The 26477-nt window shown below is 35.8% G+C and overlaps 2 protein-coding genes across 2 annotated transcripts; both read right to left on the reverse strand.

The window, feature by feature from the left end:
- Positions 1–506: 506 nt before the first annotated feature.
- Positions 507–12220, reverse strand: LOC132177787 (carotenoid 9,10(9',10')-cleavage dioxygenase 1). The gene is made up of 14 exons (XM_059590245.2): positions 11974–12220; positions 8832–8902; positions 8729–8743; positions 7127–7238; positions 6793–6892; positions 5592–5654; positions 5164–5274; positions 4898–5082; positions 3992–4130; positions 3425–3542; positions 3240–3341; positions 2676–2927; positions 1598–1709; positions 507–806 (listed from the first exon to the last, which is right to left on the reverse strand). Exons 1-14 carry the CDS (start codon positions 12196–12198, stop codon positions 777–779), a joined length of 1635 nt encoding a protein of 544 aa, XP_059446228.2. The 5' UTR covers positions 12199–12220; the 3' UTR covers positions 507–776.
- A 2440-nt stretch (positions 12221–14660) lies between these two features.
- Positions 14661–22524, reverse strand: LOC132181416 (carotenoid 9,10(9',10')-cleavage dioxygenase 1). Its single transcript, XM_059594632.2, has 14 exons — positions 22478–22524; positions 22311–22381; positions 22129–22147; positions 21036–21147; positions 20730–20829; positions 19782–19844; positions 19313–19423; positions 19047–19231; positions 18282–18420; positions 16135–16252; positions 15950–16051; positions 15476–15727; positions 15186–15297; positions 14661–14914 (listed from the first exon to the last, which is right to left on the reverse strand). Exons 2-14 carry the CDS (start codon positions 22369–22371, stop codon positions 14885–14887), a joined length of 1404 nt encoding a protein of 467 aa, XP_059450615.2. The 5' UTR covers positions 22372–22381; positions 22478–22524; the 3' UTR covers positions 14661–14884.
- Between the last annotated feature and the right edge of the window lie 3953 nt (positions 22525–26477).

Raw genomic sequence — 26477 nt, forward strand, 5'->3', positions numbered from 1 at the left:
AAAGCTTTTCTGCAAGTTAGGTTGTTTTTCCAATCTAGTATTAAACTTATAAATGCCCTTGGAGAAGTGTATAATTGTGATTTTCATATGCATTTTTAATAAATTGATCTAAGAATAGATATTAGTTTAATACACCGAGTTGAAAAATTCAGTTCAACTTTGAGTTGTACATCAGGGTGGATGTTTGAACAACCTCAACAGGATCTTCTCCTGCAACCTGGACACATTTAGAGCATGAGACTGCCTGTTTAGGCAGATTGGGTGCTGCAATGGGGTTTGAATGGCTCGAATGCATTGTAGTAACATAAAACCACTGGGTTCGGAATCAGCTTTGGATTAATTAATTGCAGTTTCCAGTTGTACTGCATTATTCTGTCATGAGGAAACGTGGGTCATATTTCTTGTTGATGTATGTGAAATCCATAAGCACTTTCCATAAGGAACATTGAAGCCCTTCCCTTCAAATTATCTGTTCAAAATGCATCCGGCTAGATGGCCAAATCCAATGAAGAACAAATTCCTATAAGATTGCAATTAAGAAATATCACTGAGATAACATGGGAAATAGTAGAGATACTTCTTCCTGATCCCGCGAGGAATTATTACATTGTTTTTTTTTTTTTTTTTTTTAAAGCTAGAAATGATGTGCTGATAAAATATTGGGAAAGTACTATTTGAAGAGTTATATCATATGTATAATTTACATGGATATGCTTTAAGTTTCAGTTTCTCTTTTTTCAAATATATTGCGCGGTTTCCAACAATTTATCAGAAATTCAGAGTTTTGCCTGTTCTTGAAGTTGGTCCTGTGGACGAAAGTCATAAATATAAATTAGAATATGCACAATAAAAGTGAGCAAACAGAAAAGCAAAAACCAAAAAAGGTTGAAGTTGGTCCCGTACGTATGACAACCAAGAATATAAATTAGAATCACCACAATAAAAAAGTGGGCAAACAGAAAAACAGAAGCCAAAAGAAATTGAAATAGTAATTATTCGGGGATAACAAGGAAGTATTTACGGTGAAATAAAAGTAGGAAGAATAAAATTCAAGCAGCAATAAACAGCATGACAATGCTCTCATCGACATCACATAATTGTTTATTAAAATGCAGCATAATATGGGATGCACAGAATACCACTCAGTTTTCTTGGATATCTGGTACCATGAAGTTACACCGGGCTTGTATCCTTCACCAATTCCAATACTATGTGATTGACCACATAACATCCTAGATATGATATCTGGGGGTCTTTTAATGATATATCAACTACTTACAAAAAAAAATCCCAGATACACCTATGTTTTAGCCATCTACTTCAGTTGAGCAAGGTCTCTTTCAATCTTTCCTCAATAGAAAGTGGTCACTATTGAGCATCTCCTAATTATAATTTTCCAACCATTCCTCTATTCTACTCCTACTTGCTATGAGCTGCATGGAGATTTTTATATTTTGGGTCTCATTCCGGTCTGTCCTAAAGCTTCATTTTTTTCAAAAACTCAGGAATTTGCTTTGAAGTTAATTTCAATTCTAGAGTGACAGAGAGAAATGTAAAGAAAGAAATTAAATCCAAAAGCAATTGATGTCACACTGACCTCTGACACAAAGAAGGCATGGAACCCATACGGAACTCTGTGGGGCAACTCAACAATTGCAACAGGATCAGTTGACATTGTTTTTGCATCAAGTACATGCACTGCTGATTTTCTGCATAATTATAGATGAAAACTTGAGATTATATCCTCGTTGAAAAGATATTCAAACTTTAAATCTGAGTCATGAAGCAAGAGTTAATAACTATACTCACGCATCTGAAAGAAAAGGATGGTTGCTATGACTACAATGACTATACGGTTCACTTGCAGTTTGCATATCATTCTTAGCAATATTCACTAATTTTTATTTAGAAATTTGATTTTGTAGTGTGCACACAAATAGCATAAGACAAAGATTTGAGTCATAGCATTGTCCATCATCTAGCCAGAACAAGAAAAGACCTATTTAGACATACTAGTTACTAGTTTACTCATAATTTACAATCCAACCGGTGTTTTGAAAGCAACCATGCTGGTATTTTCTAATCACAGTTTCAAGAGCTTCATTTGATCAAAAGGACTAAGTTATTAACTATAGCTCCTTTAAGGGCACTAAGGTTTTTTTTTTTCCCTCAGTTGAACTAAGCATGGTGTATGGAAAAGCAATATAGAATCCTAAGTGGATGAAAATGAATCAATGCTTTCTCATCCATTATATTCATGGTTATTGCCACCTTGGTCAGGCTGCACAGCTTTATTCCTTTTGTCAAGATTGTCGATGACCTAGCTTTCCAGAACTTGGAAACATTGAGGTCTTCAGATTCCTCACGAATCAGGAACAAACATTAGTAAAAATAGTTCTCTTCTGTGATGCAATCCATATAGTCCAAATTTTTAAAATTTGATGCAATCAAACACTTTCAATTTCATGTTCTGACTAGCATTTCCTCCATTTAACAAACAAAAACATAAATGATGAAAACATTTGTAAAGGGCCAGTCACCAAAGTTAGTCCCACTGGGGTCCGGGGAAGGGTGGCTTGAATACAGTCCTATCCTTCACCATTAATCTAAAAAAATTTCTACATTGTATTTAAAAAGAAAATACATTTGTCAATGGTGCGAGAGAGAAGTCTTACCCGGTTTTCTCGTCATGTACAAAGAATATTAAGTAGCCATCGTCTTCTTCAGAAGTAATGCCAGGCTCACGGGGGACAAAAATAGCCTCAGAACCAAATCTGCCAGGTCCCAAGTCATAGAGGCCTTTAACATTTCCTCCAACTTCGAGCTTTGTTTTTGCAGTCTCTGGTTCAGCATGCAGATCAAATTTGATAATCCCAGTGACTTTGGCAATGCTGTCAAGTGTGGTACCATATACATATCTTTGTTTCCTGATTACCCACAAAATCATTAGTACAATACATATGATAGGAATACATCAGAATATTTTTTAGTTAATAATTGTTTTGACACTCAAGAAAGCAATATAAATTAAGCATGGCTGCTAGCAACATTATGAAAGGACGCTGCGATGCAAAAACAATCTTCAGAACATCTTCAAAAAAACCAAAAGATTAGATAAATATGGACTCTCTGTATCTAGCTTCTCTCATCCGCTGCCAGAACAAGCATTCTTGCAATCTTGAACAGATCTATTGACATTTGTCAACCCAAAATCTCCCATCACTAAAAGTTGAATATACCTGCCAGTGTAACTCTCATTCACCCTTGGAAAATCTACAGCAGATGCTGATAATTTCTTCTGTGAAGCTAGACCAGTTTTCATGTTGAATCTCATCTCATACCTGAAAAGAACAGTAATTGTCAGAAACACCTAGGCATGCATAGAGCTTTGCGTTTTCATAAAATGGGCAAAAAGTTGTCCTACAGCTCGTTGTAGAAGTTTTCAAGCTTTTCTTTGACGATTCCTCCGACCATGTCCAGATCTGGATTCTCAAGGCGACAAGTAATCAGAACAACTTCGTCGTCCTCCTCCCAAGCATTGGCTAGTGAAAGGAAGTGACTAAAAAGGTCAGAATGGACATATGAAAAGACAGAATAAACTTTCACAATAGCTTAATCATGTCACAAAATAGAACTGATTGGCACGAAAAGATTCATGTAGCCAACCCCAAGTGTTAAAGAGTCTAATGCAAATAATGGACAAATAACTTTAATAATTGATAGTCTGCGTCAATTTAAAAGAGGGGTAAGCTGGTTCTATTGACAATTAATACTCTAGAGTCTCTGTAATGATGTATAACCAGAAGCAGACATGGAATCTTAAAACTAGTTAGAAAGCTGAGTGAGTACGCCTACATGACTAGATTACTACTTAAATTTTACCTCTGTGCACATACAATAGATTATCCACGAGTAAACTTCGTCTAATAAACAATATAAATTTAAAGGACATTCTGGCACTAAAAAGAGATTATAAAGGAAACAAGCACACCATTATGGAATATGAAACAATTTGGAAGCTCAAACCATCTGATTAGCAGCTCATCTTTTGCATAACGAGGAAGTACACCAAAGCGTGCTTTTTTCGTTGCATCAAATGTGAATATCATCTTCTTCTCCTTGACCATTTCCTGACATAAAGATCTAATTATTTCAAGTTCCATTGGTGTAATTAATATGATGCGCAACAATGTTATCAAAAAATGAAGCACACTGTCTTCATCCATCATGTTTACCCGAAGAAAGACCCATATTTGGCTTAAAGCATACGAGCAACATCTACATCTCATGAACAATTTTTACAATCCTAAGTATCTCACACTGGTTAAGTGCAATGTTAACCATGTGGATGTAAGCTCTTGGGCAGCCTACCCTTATAAACTGCTTTTCAATGATGAGTCCTACATGAGGTTTATTACATTTAGTTTCAGAGCTGCCACTACATCGAGTATGAGATCAAACTTAGCTTGTCGAGTACAAGACTGAAAGAGTTGTGGCAATGTGGCTGAGTCAAGGAAAGGTCGACTTGGGGAGGGCTACTACTTGTAAAACACAGGGTCTTCGAAGACACCCAGCTAGGAATGATGGGCCCATCGGGATGTTGGTTTCAAAGCGTGGTGGTATGTTACGATTCTAAGTATTCCACATCATTAAACCATGTGTATTAAGCTCTTGGGCACCCTCTCCTTACAAGCCAGTTTTCAAGGTGAGTTTTACTTTAGGTTTGTTACAAAAAAAATTTTACTGCTGTAGTTAACTTAAATCCCCAACCCTCCTTTAGCCTAGGGTTGTTCAGAGTGGTATTTCATCACTGTGCATGCTGAAGTTATTTATTCAATATCATGGTAATTTGTACCAAGTTAACATTTGTAGCAGCAACAAGTTTCAAGTACCATACCTTTGGTCTGAAATATAATGGAAGATCCATGAAAATTGCATAGTTCTCAGTAATGGCGAAGTCATGCATCATGATGGGATCTGATATTGTTATTGGTACTGGGTCATGCATGAAGCCATCCTTTGAAATTACTCTGTAAGTGATATATGGTGGTGTATGTGAATAGCCAAATGTAAACATCTCCCCTGCATGGAGGGATGCAGTAAGTCAAAAGGAACTCGTCCATTACAATGGCTTAATAAATTCTTTTATGAGGATGTCTTTACCTGTGAATGGGTCAACCTTAGGATGAGCAGTGAAAGAATGCGTCAATCTCTTGTCATAATCCAGCATGCCAAGTGTTTGGAGATCTCCATCTTCCAAAACTTTGAGGACATCTAAATAATGTAATGAGAACAATCTCAATTCCACATTAGAAGCAAGGAAGTTGCAGCAAATTATTTAGTGGAGTCCATACAAATCCAAACAAATTGGCATTGCTCTGTGTTCCTTTTGCCCTCCCATAGACAGAATTACTTCATCATGGCATTACAAAAGTAATGCAACCCAGAAACAAAGAAAGAAAATTTTATATGCTAATGGGGATATTTCGAAACATTCCCCATTAGTCTCTCTAATCAATGGCAATCCAGAGAAAACCCAACCCTTTTATTTATGTTTCATAGTTAAAAACAAAATAAGAAGGCAAGCTTACATGGTTTATCTGCCTCGGAAAGTGCTAGAAGTTTCCCATGGTGATATATGAGAGCTGTATTAGCTGGACGTGGATGACAAACAGTTAGTGTCTTTCACCTCACACGAGGATCACATAAAAAGTAAAAAATATATGAGATATACCCAGTACAAACATTACAGTACAGATTTCGGCATAACACATGTATCAGATATATTTATGTCCCGCTGCATTTGGACAATTTGAAGTAGTATATGTGTATTGGCTGGGTATGATGTCTCATGAAGTGCAGGTCCTTGGCTCAAATCTCTCCCTCCCTTTCCCTATGGGCACAACTCACTTATCCAAAGGAAACAAAATGGTGGGGAAAGGTTGGGAAGGTCAAGTTCAAATCTTGCCCATTACAAATAATGCTTTCAAATAAAGCTTTTGTTTATTTTTAATCTGTCAAAGAAAGGAAGTGCTGAATTATTAGTTGTCCTAAAAGTTTAAGCTTTTAGGACAATAGGTAATTTAACATGGTATTTGAATAGCGTTTGGAGTTGAACTTTGTCTCCACATGAATAAACTCCCCCCATTTCTCTAGCTATCCTTCTGCTTTCTCTTGTGCTGGCCAGCCTTCTGAAGCTCTTTTTGAACTGCCATCAACCATTGCCTGCTGTGAAAGATCGAGAAACGACTTTACCGGTGGGTGCTCCCTGTCCAACTGGTACTTTCCTTATGACTCTGACTGTGGTTTACCCTACCAGGCTACCACCCATTAAAGTTAAATATTTTATGTGATAGGCTGCACTTCTTGACACAGAGTTTGGGACTGCACAAGGACTGTTAGGATATTGATTTAATGATTAAATACACAATTTCTCATCAACCTAAGTTTTTGGGACAATTGGTGATTAAAAGAAGCACACACCATGTGAAACACAATATATTAAGCAAAATTTGTCAGCCAAGGTTTAAAACAAGTATTTGGACACTTATTACTTGAAAACCAGTCATGTACCTACATCCTAATGTTTGGGGATTCGATGAATAAAAGACCTTTGCACATACTAGTACCCAGCAAAGATGAGCCCATGCAACATGAAAAATAAGTACAATTCAAAACAGAATGAAAAATTGGAACAGCATTTTTTTTTGAACTGTAATAGAAAAGTTGTTTTCACAATCGCAACAGAATCGTTACATTCGAGCAAAAAATTGCATACTAGACTAAACTTACCTGTTCCAATTCCGTATGAAACATCTAACACTTTCAGTTTTGCTCTCAGCATTTGCATATTCACCATAAGCAATCCAAACAGCCCCTTAAGATCTCCAACCTGAAAATGAAATTCAAAATGGGACTCCAAATCAAACATATATAGCAGAAGACTTATCTACTCTTAAGATTTTTAATTCTACAATCCTCAACTGCCTTCCCTCCTTTATCCATCACAAACTTTTCCTTTTGCGACCCCCATTAACAGTAAAGTTCACAGGCAGAGGCAAAATATGTAACTGAAAAGGATACTAGAAAAGAGAAGAAAAAAGAACCCTATAACTTATGGGTATACCTTCATAAATTTAGCACCTCCAAAATACTCCTCTTGTTTAAGCCGAGATGTTCTTACAAAGCGGGAGACGTAGCTTGCTTTCCCATCTTTGATGCGCAAACCATGAATCATGCTGCGAAAGTTAAAGATATTATCTAAATCACTTCTTGCTTTAACAGATTAATACTGTATAGACCTAATGGATTCCAAACAACTGCCACTAGTTTCCAAAATCTAAAGAAAAAGTTCTAAGGCATTAAAACACAGAACAGAATGTTGAAACATAGCCAACTAAATGCATGAGAGAACATAAAAATATCAAGGATGGTTAATAAACAATCAACTGCCGTCCACTGGTCACAGACACACATGATTCACTAAAACCAGCCAGAATACAGTACTACATAATGTAACAAACTTCATGGAAATTGAAAATGGCATGAGTAAACTAAAATCAAATTTTCTTTCCCCCCCTTCACAAATACAATTGACACCAAAGCTTGCCAAGAAATTAGAAAGAAGGAGAACAAGCATAGATATCTACTTTCAAATCCTGATGATTGAACATGCCGCCAATATGTTCAAAGTTGTTTTTTATTACATTACTTCACGAGCATGCTTCACTCTAAGACCAGGGTAGTTCTAAGAAATTATAAATATATATAACTCATCAATTAGAATAGCAGTGGCATTCGATAAGATGTTCTGGCTCATTGCATACTGCCACATAGATTTAGTAATAGGGAAAAATTTCACTCTTAGCAAGCTTGATTTGATGATTCAACTTAAAATAGTAAAAATTCAGTTTTTAATGTCAAGACAGTATCCATATCCAGACCAAACAACTCCTTGAATGCCGGTCTCAAACCTTCGTGAAACAGCTTAAACATATTTAGGCATTGAGAAAACCTCAAGGAGGCTGACAGGAAAAACAAAAGGCAAATGCATATATTTTTTCACCTCCTTGAGGACTAAAATTATGTAGTTTCAACCAATAGAAAAATTATTAATTCTGCTCTACTGTCAAACTGCAGTTGAGTCAGAAAAATCAATGTCTTTCAGTAAAAATTTTCAGACGCTAGTATGACAATTAAGTACAGGACATAAAAGCCAAATGATTTTGAAAACTAAAGAATGAACTGCATGCTTTCACTGAAATTTTTCAAAATCTATTATGATAACTAAGCACTGGATATCTAAGCCAAATGAATGAGCAACAAGATTTCACTTCACAAATAGTCAACATATAGATCATTCAGGAAATTTGATAGCTCACTATTGGCTACTGCTGATATATTATGCAGATTATCACAGTTAAATACACAAGCACTTACTGAGTGAGTAAATCAACTGATTTAATTTCAAATTCATTAGAGCAGCCAATTGATTATTTTTTGAAATTACACGGAGCTTTTTCCTTCAGAGTTAATCAAAGATTAGATTACTATGGAAAATATTAGGCCTTTGAGTATCCGCTTAACACCAACATATTAGGCGAACAGAGAGACCATAATAGTATTCTACAGAGAAAAAAATGGGTACTGAAGTTATATGTTTGAATTCTTCCTTCAAGAAAATTTGAATGAAATACTAGTTTGAATAGAGGAACAGAACATCACGCACCCATCTCCATCAAACCTGAAACAGAAAAACAAAGGGAATAAGTAACATTCACCTGGTTAATAACTAAATTCATTCATGAGAAGTAAAAATCCCAAAGACATACCAGTGATATCCAGCCACAGGGGAGAATTTTGGGTTTGGACCCACCCTAACAAACTCTCCATTTAAGCAATCCTGCAATAAATATTTCACATTCCATGTCATGGGTAACACAGGCATGATAAGATACTGCTTGAAGTATCAGAGAAATAAACAAACAATAGGTCAAACTGTCAGCTATCTTCACCAGCAACAAATAAATGCATTTTCACGAAGAGATGGCTCACATAACACTCAATTGATGCAGGAGAAATTAGAGAAATTGTTATTTTAATTATGCATGTGTGTTTTAGTTTTCCTTCTTCAATAAGGATTGGGTTTTTCCTTTCCTATTAGGATTTGTTTTCCTTTTCCAATTAGGTTTGCTTTTCCTTTTCCTTGTTAATTTAGGAGGTGCCTAACCTATATAAAGGCATCTAGTCTTTGTTATATAAGAATTTAGTTTATACTATCAATTAAGTAGTCTTTCAGAGTTATTTCTCTGTTTGCTTATTTGGGGCAATTAGGGACTTTCTCTTCCCTATTGTTATTTTCTCTCTTCTTGAATTCCCTTTCCAATCTTCAATTCTTAGTTTCTGCTGCTATTATATGCTGTCACAACAATCTTAGTTCTGCCCACCGTCAGTTGGTATCAGAGCTTAGTGTTTTCTTGGATGAATTTTTTTCATTAGTTTTTTTATGACTAGTGGTCGTGGTCGACGTGGACAGGTTCCGAATAAGGAAGTCCCTTACCATGAGCACAGTATACAAGACGTGATGATTGAAGATTTGCAAAGGCAGGTTGCGGAGTTAACCCAGCGTCTAGCGGCGCAAAACTTGGAGATGTAATGCGATATTGACGGTCACAATTCAAAATTCAATTTCGAGAACCCGTATCACAAGCCTGTTCTATTTCAGGAACAATGTGCTCGGGATGAACGACATGGAGACTTAGACTTCAGAGTTAAGTTTGTTGATGAAGAGTTTCAACATGAAGAAGACGTTGAAGATCCTTCTCAATGCTTCGTCGATTGGAATGCTCCACCAACTTATGATATATATGTTGACGTTGAAGATCTTATAGAGGTAGAGGAAAATTTTATTTTCGAAGATGAAGAAATAGTTGATCCTTATTGGGAGATTTATATGCCGCATGAATGGGAGAAGATAAATGAATACCGTGTGAAGATTGAAGTATCTCAATATGATATGAAGAGTTTTCAAACTACTATTCGTAGTCATGTTGTGCTGGGTTGTAAATTGTCTCTCTTCCGGTATCAAGTTGCATTGATGTTGAGAAGTACAGGATGGAAGAGATTAATTGGACATCCAAAAGATCGAGGAAAAGATGATTTGAACTCGAGGGCGAGTTCTTTCCGACCCGGAGAGACTGATGCAGGAGAAATTTGAGAAATTGTTATTTTAATTATGCGTGTGTGTTTTAGTTTTCCTTCTTCAATAAGGATTGGGTTTTTCCTTTCCTATTAGGATTTTTTTTCTTTTTCCGATTAGGATTTGTTTTCCTTTTCCAATTAGGTTTGCTTTTCCTTTTCCTTGTTAATTTAGAAGGTGCCTAACCTATATAAAGGCATCTAGTCTTTGTTATATAAGAATTCAGTTTATACTATCAATTAAGTTTAAGATTTCTCTATTTGCTTATTTGGGGCAATTAGGAACTTTCTCTTCCTTATTGTTATTTTCTCTCTTCCTGAATTCCCTTTTCAATCTTCAATTCTTAGTTTCTACTGCTATTATATGCTGTCAAAACAATCTTAATTCTGCCCGGCGTCATCAATGCGACAGGACCACTTATTATGTGACAAGGAGCATTTATTAAATCTGCAATGAGAGGGTAGTATAATACAAGTTGAAGAAGCTACGAGGATAACAGTAAAGCCAAAAAGAGCCTGGGTCAAGGAGTTGAGGCCAACACAAAACCTTGTTATCTAGCCCTGTGTGTGTTTATGCAGTCAACACAAGTAGTGGCCTATAAAGTTTTGGTGCCATTCAATGTGCCGGCGTCATCAATGCGACAGGACCACTTATTATGTGACAAGGAGCATTTATTAAATCTGCAATGAGAGGGTAGTATAATACAAGTTGAAGAAGCTACGAGGATAACAGTAAAGCCAAAAAGAGCCTGGGTCAAGGAGTTGAGGCCAACACAAAACCTTGTTATCTAGCCCTGTGTGTGTTTATGCAGTCAACACAAGTAGTGGCCTATAAAGTTTTGGTGCCATTCAATGTACTGCAAACACAATTAAACCAAATGCTTATGATTGGTAAACAACACATCCAAACCACATGGTTTTGATTGCTTAGTAAAGCCAAAAAGAGCCTGGGTCAAGGAGTTGAGGCCAACACAAAACCTTGTTATCTAGCCCTGTGTGTGTTTATGCAGTCAACACAAGTAGTGGCCTATAAAGTTTTGGTGCCATTCAATGTACTGCAAACACAATTAAACCAAATGCTTATGATTGGTAAACAACACATCCAAACCACATGGTTTTGATTGCTTAGTAAACGTTTCTAAACTTCTTGTCCTCACTATCCTCACACATAAATCTAAACTTTCTCCATTTAAGTACATAATTCAGAGGCTTGCATTTCCAACACCATATTTATGTTCACAGCTTATTCACTCATAAGGAAATATCACCACAAAACAATAACAAATACTCTATAGCCGGATCACAACCTGAAATTCATATCCCTAGGCAGGAGGCTTTTACATCAAACATTTGCACCACATATCGAAAACCTGTTTAAGTCTACAAGAACGTGCCTGAAACACTAACCAATTGTAATTTCTCATGTTAAGTGACAATTTAAACAATATTTATTTTATAATTGTGTTAAAACGCCAAAGCATCATCTAGAAACATTCTAAACAACTCCAAATCAAACACCAGTTTCTATAAAATTCGAATTGCTCAATTATATTCATGTAATACGATAATCATACGTAAAACAATCTCAACAATTTGCCACAAATACCAAAATGAAACTCTATATATCTCTGTTTGGTTAGCTAAAGAGTATCAATCCATAAAATCAATTCCCTTCCATCAAAAAACCAAACAGACCCTTAAGGCTTAAGTACACAACCCAATTCGCATACATGCATAAACGCTAGCTTGTAGCATTATCCAGATAATTGTACGCACCGGAAGGAACCCTTTGACAAGGAGGTCGGTGGCAGGAGGGGTCTCTTCAGTAACCGGAGCAAAGTTACCGGCGAGATAGTGTTGAGGCTGAGAAGTGTCGTGCATGAACTTGACGATCAGCTTCTCCACAAAGTCCACCACTTTAGAAGTCAACCCATTCCATGGCTTTGGCTCCACAACCACCACCGACCCTTCTCCTCCGCACTTTTGCTTCTCCTCCGCCATATCTCTCTGCCTGTCAGCCTGTGTTTGAGTGAGTGAGTGTGCGCCCGCGTGTTGGAGGGGATTATATGGTGTCTTTTCCAATCATGGCTTTTCTGTGGGGTGAACGTGCTGCCACGTGTCGTTGTCAAATTGGAACAACATGGAAAAATGAATAAATTAATCAAGAGCGGATAAACTGTGGCTTTGTGGATCAAGATTCTGTACAAGTACAAACAAAAGATGAGGAAATTGTTTCCAACGCCATGACTTTTATTTTTGTTAAAAGCCAAAAGATGATTATGGGAGTGTTTGGCCATATCCAAAAGCTCAAAAAATTCTTTTCAGCATTAATTTTAATATTTTTATTTTTTACTTTACATCAATTTTTTTTTATTACTATTCAGATAAAAAAAAAACTATAAAACAATTTCTTTTTTTTTTCACTTTTATATATATATATATATATATATATATATATATATTTCTCACATTAATCAAATCTGCTACAGTTTTGATCCACTTCCTTTTTCAAGCCCCTTGCCAAACACACCTGATGCGACCTTTAATTAGCATGCGAGGACCACGTAATTTTTTTTTATAGAATTATTAGAAAAGAATATGTTTCTCGCATGCTTAAAGGACGCATGACAATTTTATAAAATAAATTTGAAAAAAATTTCTTTAACCTATTTTGAAAGAAATTATGGGTTGAAATTTGTTTTTGTCCATTTCTTATTATATTTTTAATGAAAAGACATTTTTGCCGTAAGATCAAGGGAAAAATGTTAAATTGGTCTATGTGGTTGGAGTTTTGACAAAGAGCCTCCGAATGTTTAAAAAGCGATTAAACACTCCCTGGCTTAAAATAGGTTTATGTTACTAGAAAAGTTGACAAAATCTGTTAATATGCAAAGTCAGTACCAAAATTTCAATTTTTTCAACTCTTAATATTTTTACTTTTTTATATCATATCAATAACTTTTTATTATTATTCAAGTAAAAAATTCACTACAATATATATATATATATATATATATTCACTTTTTTATACAAAAATTTTCAAAATTTCTATCTACCAAATGTGTCCTATATATCTCTTAGACTGTTTGGCATAATGCAGGTATTTGACCTCAAACAGTTAGAAGGCACACACATGCGCCGCAGCCGGGCGAAACTAGACTTTTAGGTAAGGCGGACGGGCAAAACAAACCCAAAAAAATAAAAAAATAAAAAGTAAAAACCTTTTCAGGGGAGTAAAAAATTAATTTTAGAGGGGTTACCTAGTAAAAACATAATTTCCCCCCACCCCTACAGTGCTTGCTGTGGTTTCGCCCCTACACATGCGTGATGAAGTATTCACACACAACTCATAGGTAATTACTATTATGAAATCAAAGCATTCAACCTATGCAACAAGGCAATAATGTCCCACACTAAGAGCAAAAAACTAATATGGCCAATCCCAAATGGAGCACATCTGTTTTGCTGTCATCTTTTGGATTATACACAGATACTTGCCCTCTCCAAAAAAAAAAAAAAAATGTAATAGCCACACTAAATGCCTCATTTCATTGGGAGTTAACAAGACATCCTTTTCACCAAATTGTTTAAGCATATGATTTATTTAACTACTAAGGCAGCCAGGTATACATGAAATCACCAAATTGACACCAAAATATTGGTTGCATTACTAAAAGAAATTGTAAAGCAATCTTTTTAAGTAAACAGAAGGAATTTATTTATCAACCCTAGCTTAACCATGCCATGGGTGCTTCAAGCCTAAGAACTCCACACCTAAAATTTCAAGCCTATTCCTTGTTAACTATTTCAAACTTTAACAGTAACATCACCCAAGAACCACCCTTGTACTTGATGTTCCTAAATTGGCCAAAATAACATGAGTTGCAATACAAGATCTATGGATTCCTTAGTGTCATCTTGAGGTCTAAAGGGTGACGGCTAAGCCCTTGGAGAAAGAGTAGGCCGGAGAGACCAATTATAGCTATTCTACCTAGGTATGACCATAGTAACATCTACCCGTTTGAAGCCGCACAGGAGGGGCCTAAACAGTGAGAAACACAAACGCTCTCTTAAGTCTGACTGCGCCATAACCTGACCCAGTCCCATCAGAGCATCAATGGGAATCTAATGTGGCTAATACTAATCAGATATATGTGAAAAATCTCTATTGCGAAGATTCGAACCCATGCCCTAATACATGCCATGACCACTTGAAAACTTCCTTGGGCTATTGAAACACCACCCTTGATGGTAGCCACCCTGCAGCCTAAGAACTCTTTATCGCATCCATCTCTCGAAATATAGAACTCATACTGTTAGATGGCCAATGAAGAACAAGTGCTATGACAACACGTGTTATATCCTCAAAGCTAGACAGTTTGACAGTGACAGGGGATCAAGAAAAATTTCCTTTTCAAGTATGGTAGAGAATCAGATCATAATAGATGCAAAACACCATTTTTTATAGACAAGATTTTCTTCTCAAAGATAAATTTTGGTTGGGAACCAGTTCAATTATCATATGTTTGCAATTAAGAAATATCATTGAGATGCCTATGGTCCTTGGGGAAGAAAGATAACATGGGGAAAGTACTACCAAAGAGATATCAAAAGTATAATTTACATGGATCTGCCTTCAGTTCCAGTTTCTCTTTTTCAAATATATTGTGCGGTTCCCAACAATCTATCAGAGTTTTGCTTGATCTTGAAGTTGGTCCTGTGAATCAAAATCAGAACTAAAATTAGAATCTCCACAATAAAAAGTGAGCAAACTGAAAAACAGAAGCCAAAAGAAATTGAAATAAAAATAATTTGGGGTGTAACAAGGCAGCTTTTATAGTGAAAAAATAGGGAATAAAAAAATGAAGTTAGGAATAAACAGCATGACAATGCTCTCATCTAGATCACAAAATGGTTCATTGATTCAAATACTTTGAAGTTAATTTCAACTCTAGAGTAACAGAGAGAAATGTAAAGAAAGAATTAACCTCTGACACAAAGAGGGCATGGAAGCCATATGGAACTCTGTTGGGTAACTCAACAACTGCAACAGGATCAGCTGACATTGTTTTTGCATCAATTACATGCACTGATGATTTTCTGCAGAATTAAAGAAGAAAACTTGAGATTGTATCCTCATTGTCAAGAGCTTCATTTGATCAAAAGGACTAATTATTAACTATATAGCTCCTTTAAACTAAAAAAAATAAAATAAAATTGTACATAGTATTTAAAAAGGAATTAAATTTGTCAATGGTGTAAGAGAGAAAAGTATTACCCGGTGTTCTCGTCATGTACAAAGAATATTAAGTAGCCATCGTCTTCTTCAGAAGTAATGCCAGGCACACGAGGGACAAATATAGCCTCAGAAACAAATCTGCCAGGTCCCAAGACACAGATGCCTGTAACATTTCCTCCAACTTGAAGCTTTGTTTTTCCAGTCTCTGGTTCAGCATGCAGATCAAATTTGATAATCCCAGTGAATTTTCCAATGCTGTAAGCTGTGGTTCCATAAACATATCTTTGTTTCCTGATTACCCACAAAATCATAGGTACAATACGTATGATAGGAATACATAAGAGAACAATATAAATTATGCATGGTTGCTAGCAACATTATGAAAGGACACTGCGAAACAAAAAGAAGCTTCAGAACATCTAGCTTCTCTTATCCGCTTCCAGAACCAGCATTCTTGCAATCTTGGATAGATCAATTGAAAATTGTCAACAAAAGTTGAAGGATACCGGATACCTGCCAGTGTAACTCTCATTCACCCTAGGAAATTCTATCCCAGATGCTGATAATTTCTTCTGTGAAGCTAGACCAGTTGTCATGTTGAATCTCATCTCATACCTGAAAAGAATGGTAACTGTCAGAAACACCTAGGCAAGAATAGAGCTTTGCGTTTTCATAAAATGGGCAAAAAGTTGTCCTACAGCTCGTTGTATAAGTTTTCATGCTTTTCTTTGACGATTCCACTGAACATGTCCAGATCTGGATTCTCAAGGCGACAAGTAATCAGAACAACTTCATCCTCCTCCTCCCAAGCATTGGCTAGTGAAAGGAAGTGACTAAAAGGGTCAGAATGGACATATGAAAAGACATAATTAACTTACACTACAGCTTAATCATGAACCGACATGGCTATAACTTTGCAAATCTACAAAGTATAATCAGCCAAAGCTCAGTAGATGGCAATGGATGATCTTGCTACCCCAGGTTGACTTGACCAAAATAGAGACTATAAAACTAATTCTAGAGTTACCAGCAGCTTCGGCTCTATGAAATTATAATAGCATTCAGAGGGCCAATTCATCTTGGGCTTCGTTTTGTTTGACGTAAAATGGTTTCAAGAAAATGATTTTCGCATTTTATGGTGTTTACTACGACTTAAAATAGTGGTCAACGGAAAATATTTTCTTTTTAACCAAAAATTCTTCTTTATTTTTTGGAAAATGGTTTACGGTTTTGAAAACCGTAAACCATTTCCGATTTTGAGCATCTCATTCTCAAATCGACGAACCTTGCTAACACCCGCCCAAGGCACGCCGGGACCTGCTTGGGACCTGCCCAGGACCCCGCCGGGACTTAACTGGGACTTGCCCAGGACCCGCTCGTGACCTCGTCGAGACCTGAACGGGACCTGCCTAGACCTACCCGAGACTTGAACAAGACCTGCCCGGGACCCCACCGGACCTGCCCGGAACTTGACCGGGACCTGCTCGGGACCCCATTGAGACCTACCCGAGACCCGCCCGGGACTTGACCAAGACCAACTCGGGACTTGACCAGGACTTGCCCGGGAACCCGTCAGGACTTGATTGGGACCCGCCCGGGACGCCGCCGGGACTTGATTAGGACTCGCCTAGGACCCTGCCGGGAGTTGACAGGGACTCGCCCAGGACTCGTCGGAAAATATTTTTGGGGGAAAATATTTTCGGCGGAAAACATTTTCCTTGAAAATGATTTCTTAGAAAATATTTTCCGGTATTTGGCATGTATGGAAAATCAGGCAGCTCCTGGTCGGGTCCCCAACGTCGGAAAATGTTTTCAGCAAAAAACATTTTCCGGTATTTTGTGTGTACGCAAAATCATATTAAACACTAAGTAAAGTCTCTAGTCAACATATATACATCATCTTCATTTTTAATCTATGTTTTGTAGACGTGGACATGGGCATGGGCATGAAGTTTCAAGATAAAGAACAAAGGAAGATGTCACAAAAGTTTGTATCAATGAAAATTTCTAAGAATTTTACCTGAGAAGTTACTCAAAAGAATATCAAAGTTTATTAACTCATAAATGTATTGAAGAAAACTCTTTCCTTCAGAAAATTTAAGCACTCGCGCGAGAATGACCCCCTTTCTATCAGTCAACAAATCATTGTAAGGATCAATGGGGAAAGAACTGTTAAGGCTTGAAGAAGAAAGAGGAGGCTGTTCAGGCATCAAGGATAGAGCCCAAGAGATTTAACAAAAGATGTCACATTTTTTTTTTTTGGTAGACAAGGAACCCCTCCAAGGTAGGACCACTTCGTGTACCATGTCAGGTAAACCTTGGACCTGTGGAAAGCGCCCTCTCCACACGGATTTCGTAATATTTCTACTTCACCGGCGGGCTAACCCCAGGGAATTGTTTGCACCCAATGAGATTTGAACCTTACACCTCATGGGACTACCACAAAGGATAAGACCCTAACCACTTGAGCCAACCCCATGGGGTTAAAAGATGTCACATATAGAACTTGATTGGCATGAAAAGATTCATGTAGCCAACCCCCAGAGTTAAAAGAGTCTAATGCAAATAATGTACACAGAACTTTAATAATTAATAGTCTGCATCAATTTCAAAGAGGGGTAAGCTGGTTCGATTGACAATTAATGCTCTCGAGTCTCCACAATGAAGTATAACCAGAAGCAGAGATGGAATCTTAAAACTAATTAGAAAGCTGACTGGGTACGCCTATAGTATTATTACTACTTAAATTTTACCTCTGTGTATTAGTAAACTTTGTCAAGTAAACAATATAAATTTAAAGACATTCTGGCACTAAAAAAAAGGACTCTAAAGGAAATAAGCACACCATTATGGAATATGAAGCAATTTGGAAGCTCGAACCATTTGATTAGCAGCTCATCCTTTGCATAACGAGGAAGTACACCAAATCGAGCTCCTTTCGTTGCATCAAATGTGAATAACAGCTGCTTCTCCTTGACCATTTCCTGAACATCAAAATCTAATTATTTGAAGTTCCATTTGATGTGATTAAAATGATGAACAACAATGTTATACGTAAGCTTTAGGACACCCTCTCATTGCAAGCCGATTTTCAAGAGTGAGTTCAACCTGAAGTTTGTTAAATTTGGTATCAAAGCAACCACTACATCGTATATGGGATCAAACCCAGCTTGTCAAGCATGAGATCAAATGAGTTGCGGCTTTGTGGCCAAGTCATGAAGAGGGTAACCAAAGGAGGGATGTTATTTGTAGAAGACGGGGTCTGTGAAGTCACCCAGCGAAAAATGATGGGCCAACAGGACGTTGGCTGCGGAACATAATGGTATATTACAATCCCAAGTGTTCTACATTGGTTAAATATAATCTTAACTATGTGTATGTAAGTTTTTGGGCACACTCCCCTTGCAAGCAAGTTTTCAAGGTGAGTTTTATCATAAGTTTGTTACAAAATTTACTGGTGTAGTTAACTTAAACCCCCCCAAGCCTCCTTTAGCTATGGGTTGTTTAGAGTGATATTTCATAACTGTACATGCCGAAGTTATTTATTCAATATCATGGTAATTTGTACCAAGTTAAAATTTGTAGCAGCAACAAGTTTCAAGTACAATACCTTTGGTCTGAAATATAATGGAAGATCCATGAAAATTGCATAGTTCTCAGTAATGGCGAAGTCATGCATCATGATGGGCTCTGATATTGTTATTGGTACTGGGTCATGCATGAAGCCATCCTTTGAAATTACTCTGTAAGTGATATATGGTGGTGTATCTGAATAACCAAATGTAAACATCTCCCCTGCATGGAGGGATGCAGCAAGTTAAAAGGAACTCTTCCATTACAATGGCTTAATAAATTCTTTTATGAGGATGTCTTTACCAGTGAATGGGTCAACCTTAGGATGAGCAGTAAAAGAATGCGTCAATCTCTTATCATAATCCAGCATGCCAAGTGTTTGGAGATCCCCATCTTCCAAAACTTTGAGGACATCTAAATAATGCAATGAGAACAATCTCAATTCCACATTAGAAGCAAGGAAGTTGCAGCAAATTATTTGGTAGAGTTCTATACAACACCAACCAAATTGCCATTGCTCTGTCGTTCCTTTTGCCCAACCATAGAAACAATTTCATCATCATGGCATTACACAAGTAATGCAACCCAGAAATAAAGAAAGAAAATTTCATATATATGCTAATTGAGATATATCGGAACATTCCCCATTACTTAGGCTCTCTAATCAATGGCAATCCAGAGAAAACCCAACCCTTTAATTTTTATTTTTTTTGATAAGTAACCCTTTTATTTTTATTTCATAAGTAAAAACAAAATAGGAAGGCAAGCTTACATGGTTTATCTGGCTCGGAAAGTGCCAGAAGTTTCCCATGGTGATATATGAGAGCTGTATTAGCTGGAAGTGGGTGACAAACAGTTAGTGTCTTGCACCTCACACGAGGATTACATAAACAGGAAAAAATATGTGAGACATACCCAATACAAACAATACAATACAGACATACACTTGCTGCACTTGGACAAGTTGAAGTAGTATAAATGTGTATTCACTCCAGACAATTCGTGAAGTTATCAGTTCAAATATCTCCTCCCCTTACCTATGGGCCAAGCTCACTTTCTCCGAAGAAAACAAAATGGTGGGGAAAGGTTGGACTTGGGAAGATCAAGTTAATCTTACCCATTACAAATAATGGTTTAAAATAAAGCTTTTGTTTTTGACTCAGTCAAAGAAAGGAATTGTTGAATTATCAGTTGTCCTAAAGCTTTTAGGACAATAGGTGATTTTTTAAAATAGTATTTGAATAGCAGTTTTGACTTGAACTTTGTCTCCGCACCATGCCACCCCATTGAAGCTACATATTCTATGTGTTAGGTTACACTTACTACACGGAGTTTGGGACCACATATGAGAGGAACTGTTAGAATATTAATTTAATGATTAAACGTACAATTTCTCATCAACCTATGCTTTTGAAACAATAGGTGATTAAAAGAAGCACAAACCATGTGAACCACACTATATTAAGCAAAATTTGGCAGCCAATCAGTAAACATACTAGTTACCCAGGAAATAGGAGACCAGGTAACATACAAAAAAAAAAAAAAAAAGTAAAATTCTAAACAGAATAATAAATAGGAATATTGTTTGTTTTTTTTTTTTTTTTTTTGACATGTCCGTACAAGATGGGGGAATATTGTTTTTCTAACTGTATTAGAAGAGTTGTTTGCACAATCACAGCAGAATCTTTACATTGGAGCAAAAATACTAGACTACACTTACCTGTTCCAGTTCCGTATGAAACATCTAACACTTTGAGTTTTGCTCTCAGTATTTGCATATTCGCAATAAGCAATCCAAGCAGCCCCTTAAGATCTCCAATCTGAAAATGATGTTCAAAATGGGATCTCCAAATCAAACATATATAGCATAAGACATATCTACTCTTGAGATTTTTATTTCTACAACCATCAACTACCTTTCCCCCTTTATCCATCACAAACTTTTTTCTTGTGTGACCCCCATTAACAGTAAATTTCACAAACTAGAAAAGAGAAGAAAAAAGAAATCTATGACTTAAGGGTATACCTTCATAAATTTAGCACCTCCAAAATACTCCTCTTGTTTAAGCCGAGATGTCCTTACATAGCGGGAGAAATAGGTTGCTTTCCCATATTTGATGCGCAAACCATGAATCATGCTGCAAAGTTAGAGAGATAATCTAAATCACTTCTTGCTAGCTATTTTCATGTTCTCTAATGGGTTCCAAACAACTGCCACGACTCTCCAAAATATAAAGAAAAAGTTCAAAGGCTGTAGAACACACAACAGAATCAGAGAACATGACAATAGCAAGGATGGTTTATAAACAATTAACTGCTGTCCACTGGTCACAGTTGTTTTTTATTAGATTTCTTCACCAATATGCTTCACTCTAAGACCAGGGTAAGTCTAAGAAATTATTAATATATATGTAACTCATTAATTAGAAGGAACCTCAAGGAGGTGGACTGGAAAACATGAAAACAAATGCATATATATATAGTTGTTTACCACCTCGAGAACTTAAATTGTGTAGTTTTAACCTATAGAAAAATTATTAATTCTTCTCTACTGTCAACTGCAGTTGAGTCAGGAAAATCAAGGTCTTTCAGTAAAAATTTTCAGAAGCTAGTATGACGATTAAAGCTAAATGATTTTGAAGACTAAAGAATGAACTGCATGCTTTCACTGAAAATTTTCAAAAGTTGGTATGATAACTAAGCACCGGAGATCAAAGCCAAATGAATGAACAACAAGAGTTCACTTCACAAATAGCCAACATATAGATCATTCAGGAAGATTGACACCTCACTAGTCACTATTGGTTACTGCTGATATATTATCCAGATGATCACAGTTGAATACACAAGCACTTACTGAGTGAGTAAACCAACTGATTTAATTGCAAATTTAACAGAGCAGCCAATTGATTTTTTTATGTTTTTTAAAATTACTATGGAATTGGAAAAGATTAGGCCTTTCAATAGCCGATTACCACTGACATAATAGGCGAACAGAGAGACATTAATAGCATCATTCTACAGAGGAAAAAAATGGGTATTGAAGTGATATCTTTGAGTTCTTCCTTCAAGAAAACTTGAACGAAATACTTGCTTGAATAAAGGAAACAGAACATTACCCACCCATCTCCATCAAACCTGAAAAGCAATATTCACCTGGCATGGTTAATAACTCATTTCATTCATGAGAAGTAAAAAGCTCAAACTTCTAAACCAATCCCCCCCACCCCCCCCCCCCCCCCCCCCCCCTCCCAAACCCCGGAGGGCAAAGGAAGGAGGAGGGAGGGGCAGAAACACATACCAGTGATATCCAGCCACAGGGGTGAATTTTGGGTTTGGACCCACCCTAACAAACACTCCATTTAAGCAGTCCTGCAATAAACATTTAACATTCCATGTTAAGGGTGCTATCCTCACCAGCAATAGATAAAATACATCTTTACAAAGAGATCATGGCATGCAAAAAACCTCAAGGCGAAAGGACTACTGTACACTAGATGAAAAAATTGAAGGCAAAAGAAAATAGTTCACAGAGTAATGTTAAATTTAATAATAATTTTAAAAAATACATCATATTTGGAAAAACTTAGGTCCTTTTTATGGCATTATTCTACCTCATAATAGTAAAATTTAACTACTATTATAAGTCATTTGTTCATTTTGTTGAAGTTATTAGAGCAGCTTTTTTTAAATCTCATTTTCTTCCCCTTTTATATATATATATATATATATATATATATATATATAATAATAATAAAAATAAAAAAAATAAAAAAATAAAAAAGGTTCACAAATAGACACTGCAGTGGGAAACGTTAGAATTTTGCAGGATTCAAAGCGAGCTCATGTGGAGCTAGATTTAAAACTTGTTTGAGATTGTGTTTAAGAATTAGAGTTTTTAAGTCAAAAACAGCTTTTGGGTAAAAGCTTCATTTTTAATATTTTGTTAAAAATGCTTTTTGGCAATTTTTAGGCTTTTTGGATCCTTAAAAGCGTTTTTAATTTTTTTTACAAAACAAGTACTTTTTTCTTCAAACGAACTTTTTGAGAGTTAAAAGCACTTTTAAACCCCTCAAACGCAATCACAAACATGCCATTAGTGAATAGTAAATTCTTGCTTTAAAAAAAATTATTATTATCACATTAATGATAAAGAACAAATCCAAATAACATATCTACAAATTAAAAAGATATTGCCAATCATCAATTATTCATAATTTTCTCACAAAGATAATATGAAGAAGAAAAAATGAATTTTAATCCAGTCTCGTTCAACGAACATGCTAACTAGTATTAAACGATGATTAAATTTTGTTAAAATAATTATTTGATTAGTTATATTTTATAATATTTTTAATTAATTTTTATTTAACTCGATCTATTTTTTAATCTTGTCTTCTATGAATAGAAATCCGGGCTTGGCCATTGATTGCAATCAAACTTGTGCTATTCCGACATTAAGACAATAATATATCATACGATTCATACGTAGAAAAATCTCAAAAGTTTGCCACAAATACCAAAATGAAACTATATAACACTCTGTTTGGTTTGGTAAATTAAGAAACTTAGTAAGTAGCAATCCATAAAAGGAATTCCCTTTCCTGAAAAACCAAACAGACCCTCAACCCAATTCATGCACATACGTACATATATACATTATTGGGTATTATTAGCATTAGACAAATAATTGTACACACCGGGAGGAGGCCTTTGACAAGGAGGCCGGTGGCAGGAGGGGTCTCTTCAACAACCGGAGCGAAGTTACCGGAGAGATAGTGTAGAGGCTGAGAAGTGTCGTGCATGAAGTTGACGATCAGCTTCTCCACAAAGTCAACCACTTTAGAAGTCAACCCTTTCCTTGGCTTTGGCTCCACCACCACCACCACCATCGTCCCTCCTCCTCCGCCGCCCCACTTTTGCTTCTCCTCCGCCATCTCTCTCTGTGTGTGTGAGGGACTTCTAAATCCTTGCAATCGACACTTTTGCCATTGGCACTCGATTGGAGCCGACCAGGACATGGGAGGAGTCAAACCATGGAAGTGAAACATCATCAGAGGCCTTCCCGAAGGAGGCTTTGGCAACTTCGCTGCAAACATCATCAGGGTCTCGATCTCACAAGTGTGTGTGTGTGTGTGTGTGAGGATAATTTCTGTACAAGGATAACGTCAAAAGAAGGGAAACAGACACGCGGGAAATTAACAGACAAAAGATATACAAAGTACAGTGTACAGAGTTTTGATATACTGAGTACAGAGTATTGAGATTGGTGTGATATAAAGTTGCGAAGAGTTTTGAATTATTTTAGGAGAAGAGTGAATACTGTTATTTGTTAATATGAAAAAAGAAAAAGAAAAAAGGAGGTTGCCTTTTTAAAATTAATAAGAATTAAGAATAATGCTTTCCATTGATTTTTTATCTCTATCTCTATCTTGGATTTCTGGTTGTGCTAAACCCTATATAAACCCCTTATAATCAAAAATAATACTTTATTCCTTTGGTATTTGAAATTCCAGCATAGATACGCGGGCTAGATATGGGTTTGTCAGATTTTCCCTTCAACTTTTTTTTATGAATTGTTTATAGAACATATTTGTTTTTCTCGGTTGAATTGTTCTTATTTTACTTCTTTTTTTTTCTTTTTTTTTTTACTGTGGATTTTTCCTCTTTCTACTATATTATTTGTCGGGCAGAATTTTTCTTATGATAAACAAGTGAAAATCAAATAAGTAAAAATCGTAGTAACATTTATGACTCTTCATAAATTCATTAGAAAGCATGCAATAAAGGATACTGAGTTTCAACTATACAAACTCTTTAAAATGTTGTAAGGAATGTGTGTTTATTACAACTTATTTTTCCGAAATCCATCCTGATCAAAAAAAAAATTTTCACTTGCAAAAAGTGAATGGGGGACCACTTTTGATGGTCCACTTTTTGCAAGTGAAAAATTTTCTCATACCGATGGATTCCAAAAAAATAAGTTGTTTATAGCATTACTCATTTATTATTGCTTTTTTTTTTTAATACTATTATTATGGTTTTGTATTTAAAGTTATCATTAATAAAATGTAAAACATCAATAACATTATATGTCTTTTATTGTCATTTTTGCAAGTAAAAGCACATTTTTTTAGTTTTGTTATCAAACATTAATTACTTCAAAAAAGCACATAAGGCATGCAGTTACCAAATATGTAACAACCTTTCAATAGAAGCGCTTTTGACAAAAGCTCACAGATAAAAATTCTACATTTAAAAGCCAACCAGGCTCCAAGTGCAATTTGGTTATTCTTGCTTACCAAACCAGCCAAGGATTATAGCTTTTAGCCTTTTTGACTAAAGGGAATTCCATTTTAGTTAGGGATCATGAACTATTACAATTTTTTTAAAAAAAAAAATGATTTATTACAATTTTAAAAAAATTTATTGTATATTTTCAAATTATGTAAATTTAGGTTATTCTTTGCATCGAATGACTTGAAAAATATGTCATGTTACTAAGACAACAAAAATAAAATTCATTTCAAAAGATTTTTTCTTCATTTTTTAAGAGATGTTTCTTCTTTAGTAAACCAAAAGACATTTTTTTGGCTCAAAGCTTTTTCTACGATATAAAGTGCAAGAATCTGCTGAAAATATACTCAATTATCATTGTAGCATTTTTTTAGAAGTAGGAATCATCTCTTCAAAATGCATGCTACTAGATGGCCTATGAGACAATATTGGCAAGCAAAATATTTTTCCAAATTTCTAACATTAGTTTTCCATTCAACAAAGGGACCGTAATACAGTAAAAAAAAGCTTCCACTAAAATGAAGAAACTGTTAAACAAATGCGGAAATAATAAAGTAAATAACACAAAGATTTTACGTGGTTCGGTCTAAGACTTACGTCCATAAATAAAGTTCAAAGGGCTACATTAGGGTCTTATTGAATTGATTTATTTACAATACAAAATGCTCTATTTATAGAGCTTACACATAACTGTAATCTTAATCTAATCCCCTAATTTAGGGTGATCAAATCATAATCAAATCCCTAAATTAGGCTAATCTGATTGTCATCAAATCTCTAACTTTAGAGTCATTCAAATACATTCTAACAACCTCCCTCAAACTCAAAGTGAGTTTGACTTTTCCTTTTTTTTTTGTTTTTTTTTTTTTTTTTTGAGATAGCAAAACAATACAAAAGAGGGTCATCTATGAGCCAAAAAAGAGAGCTAACTATGGGCTAAAGTGAGCCTGGGTTTTAAACAATACCATTGAGCCAAATAAAGGGAGAGCCAACTTTGGACTAAATCAAGAACCAACTATGGGTTGAAATGACCTGCATTTTAAATAATGTCATAGAACCGAGCAAAAATAGTCCAACTATGGGCCAATGATAGGCAACTTGGCCTCTTTTGATTTTTTTTTTTTTTTTTTTGTTTTTTTGTGTTTTTAGGCAACTTTCCCTCTTTTGAATT

The sequence above is a fragment of the Corylus avellana genome, chromosome 2 (genome assembly GCF_965113065.1).
Source record: "Corylus avellana chromosome 2, dhCorAvel1.hap1.2, whole genome shotgun sequence".
NCBI lineage: Eukaryota > Viridiplantae > Streptophyta > Magnoliopsida > Fagales > Betulaceae > Corylus > Corylus avellana.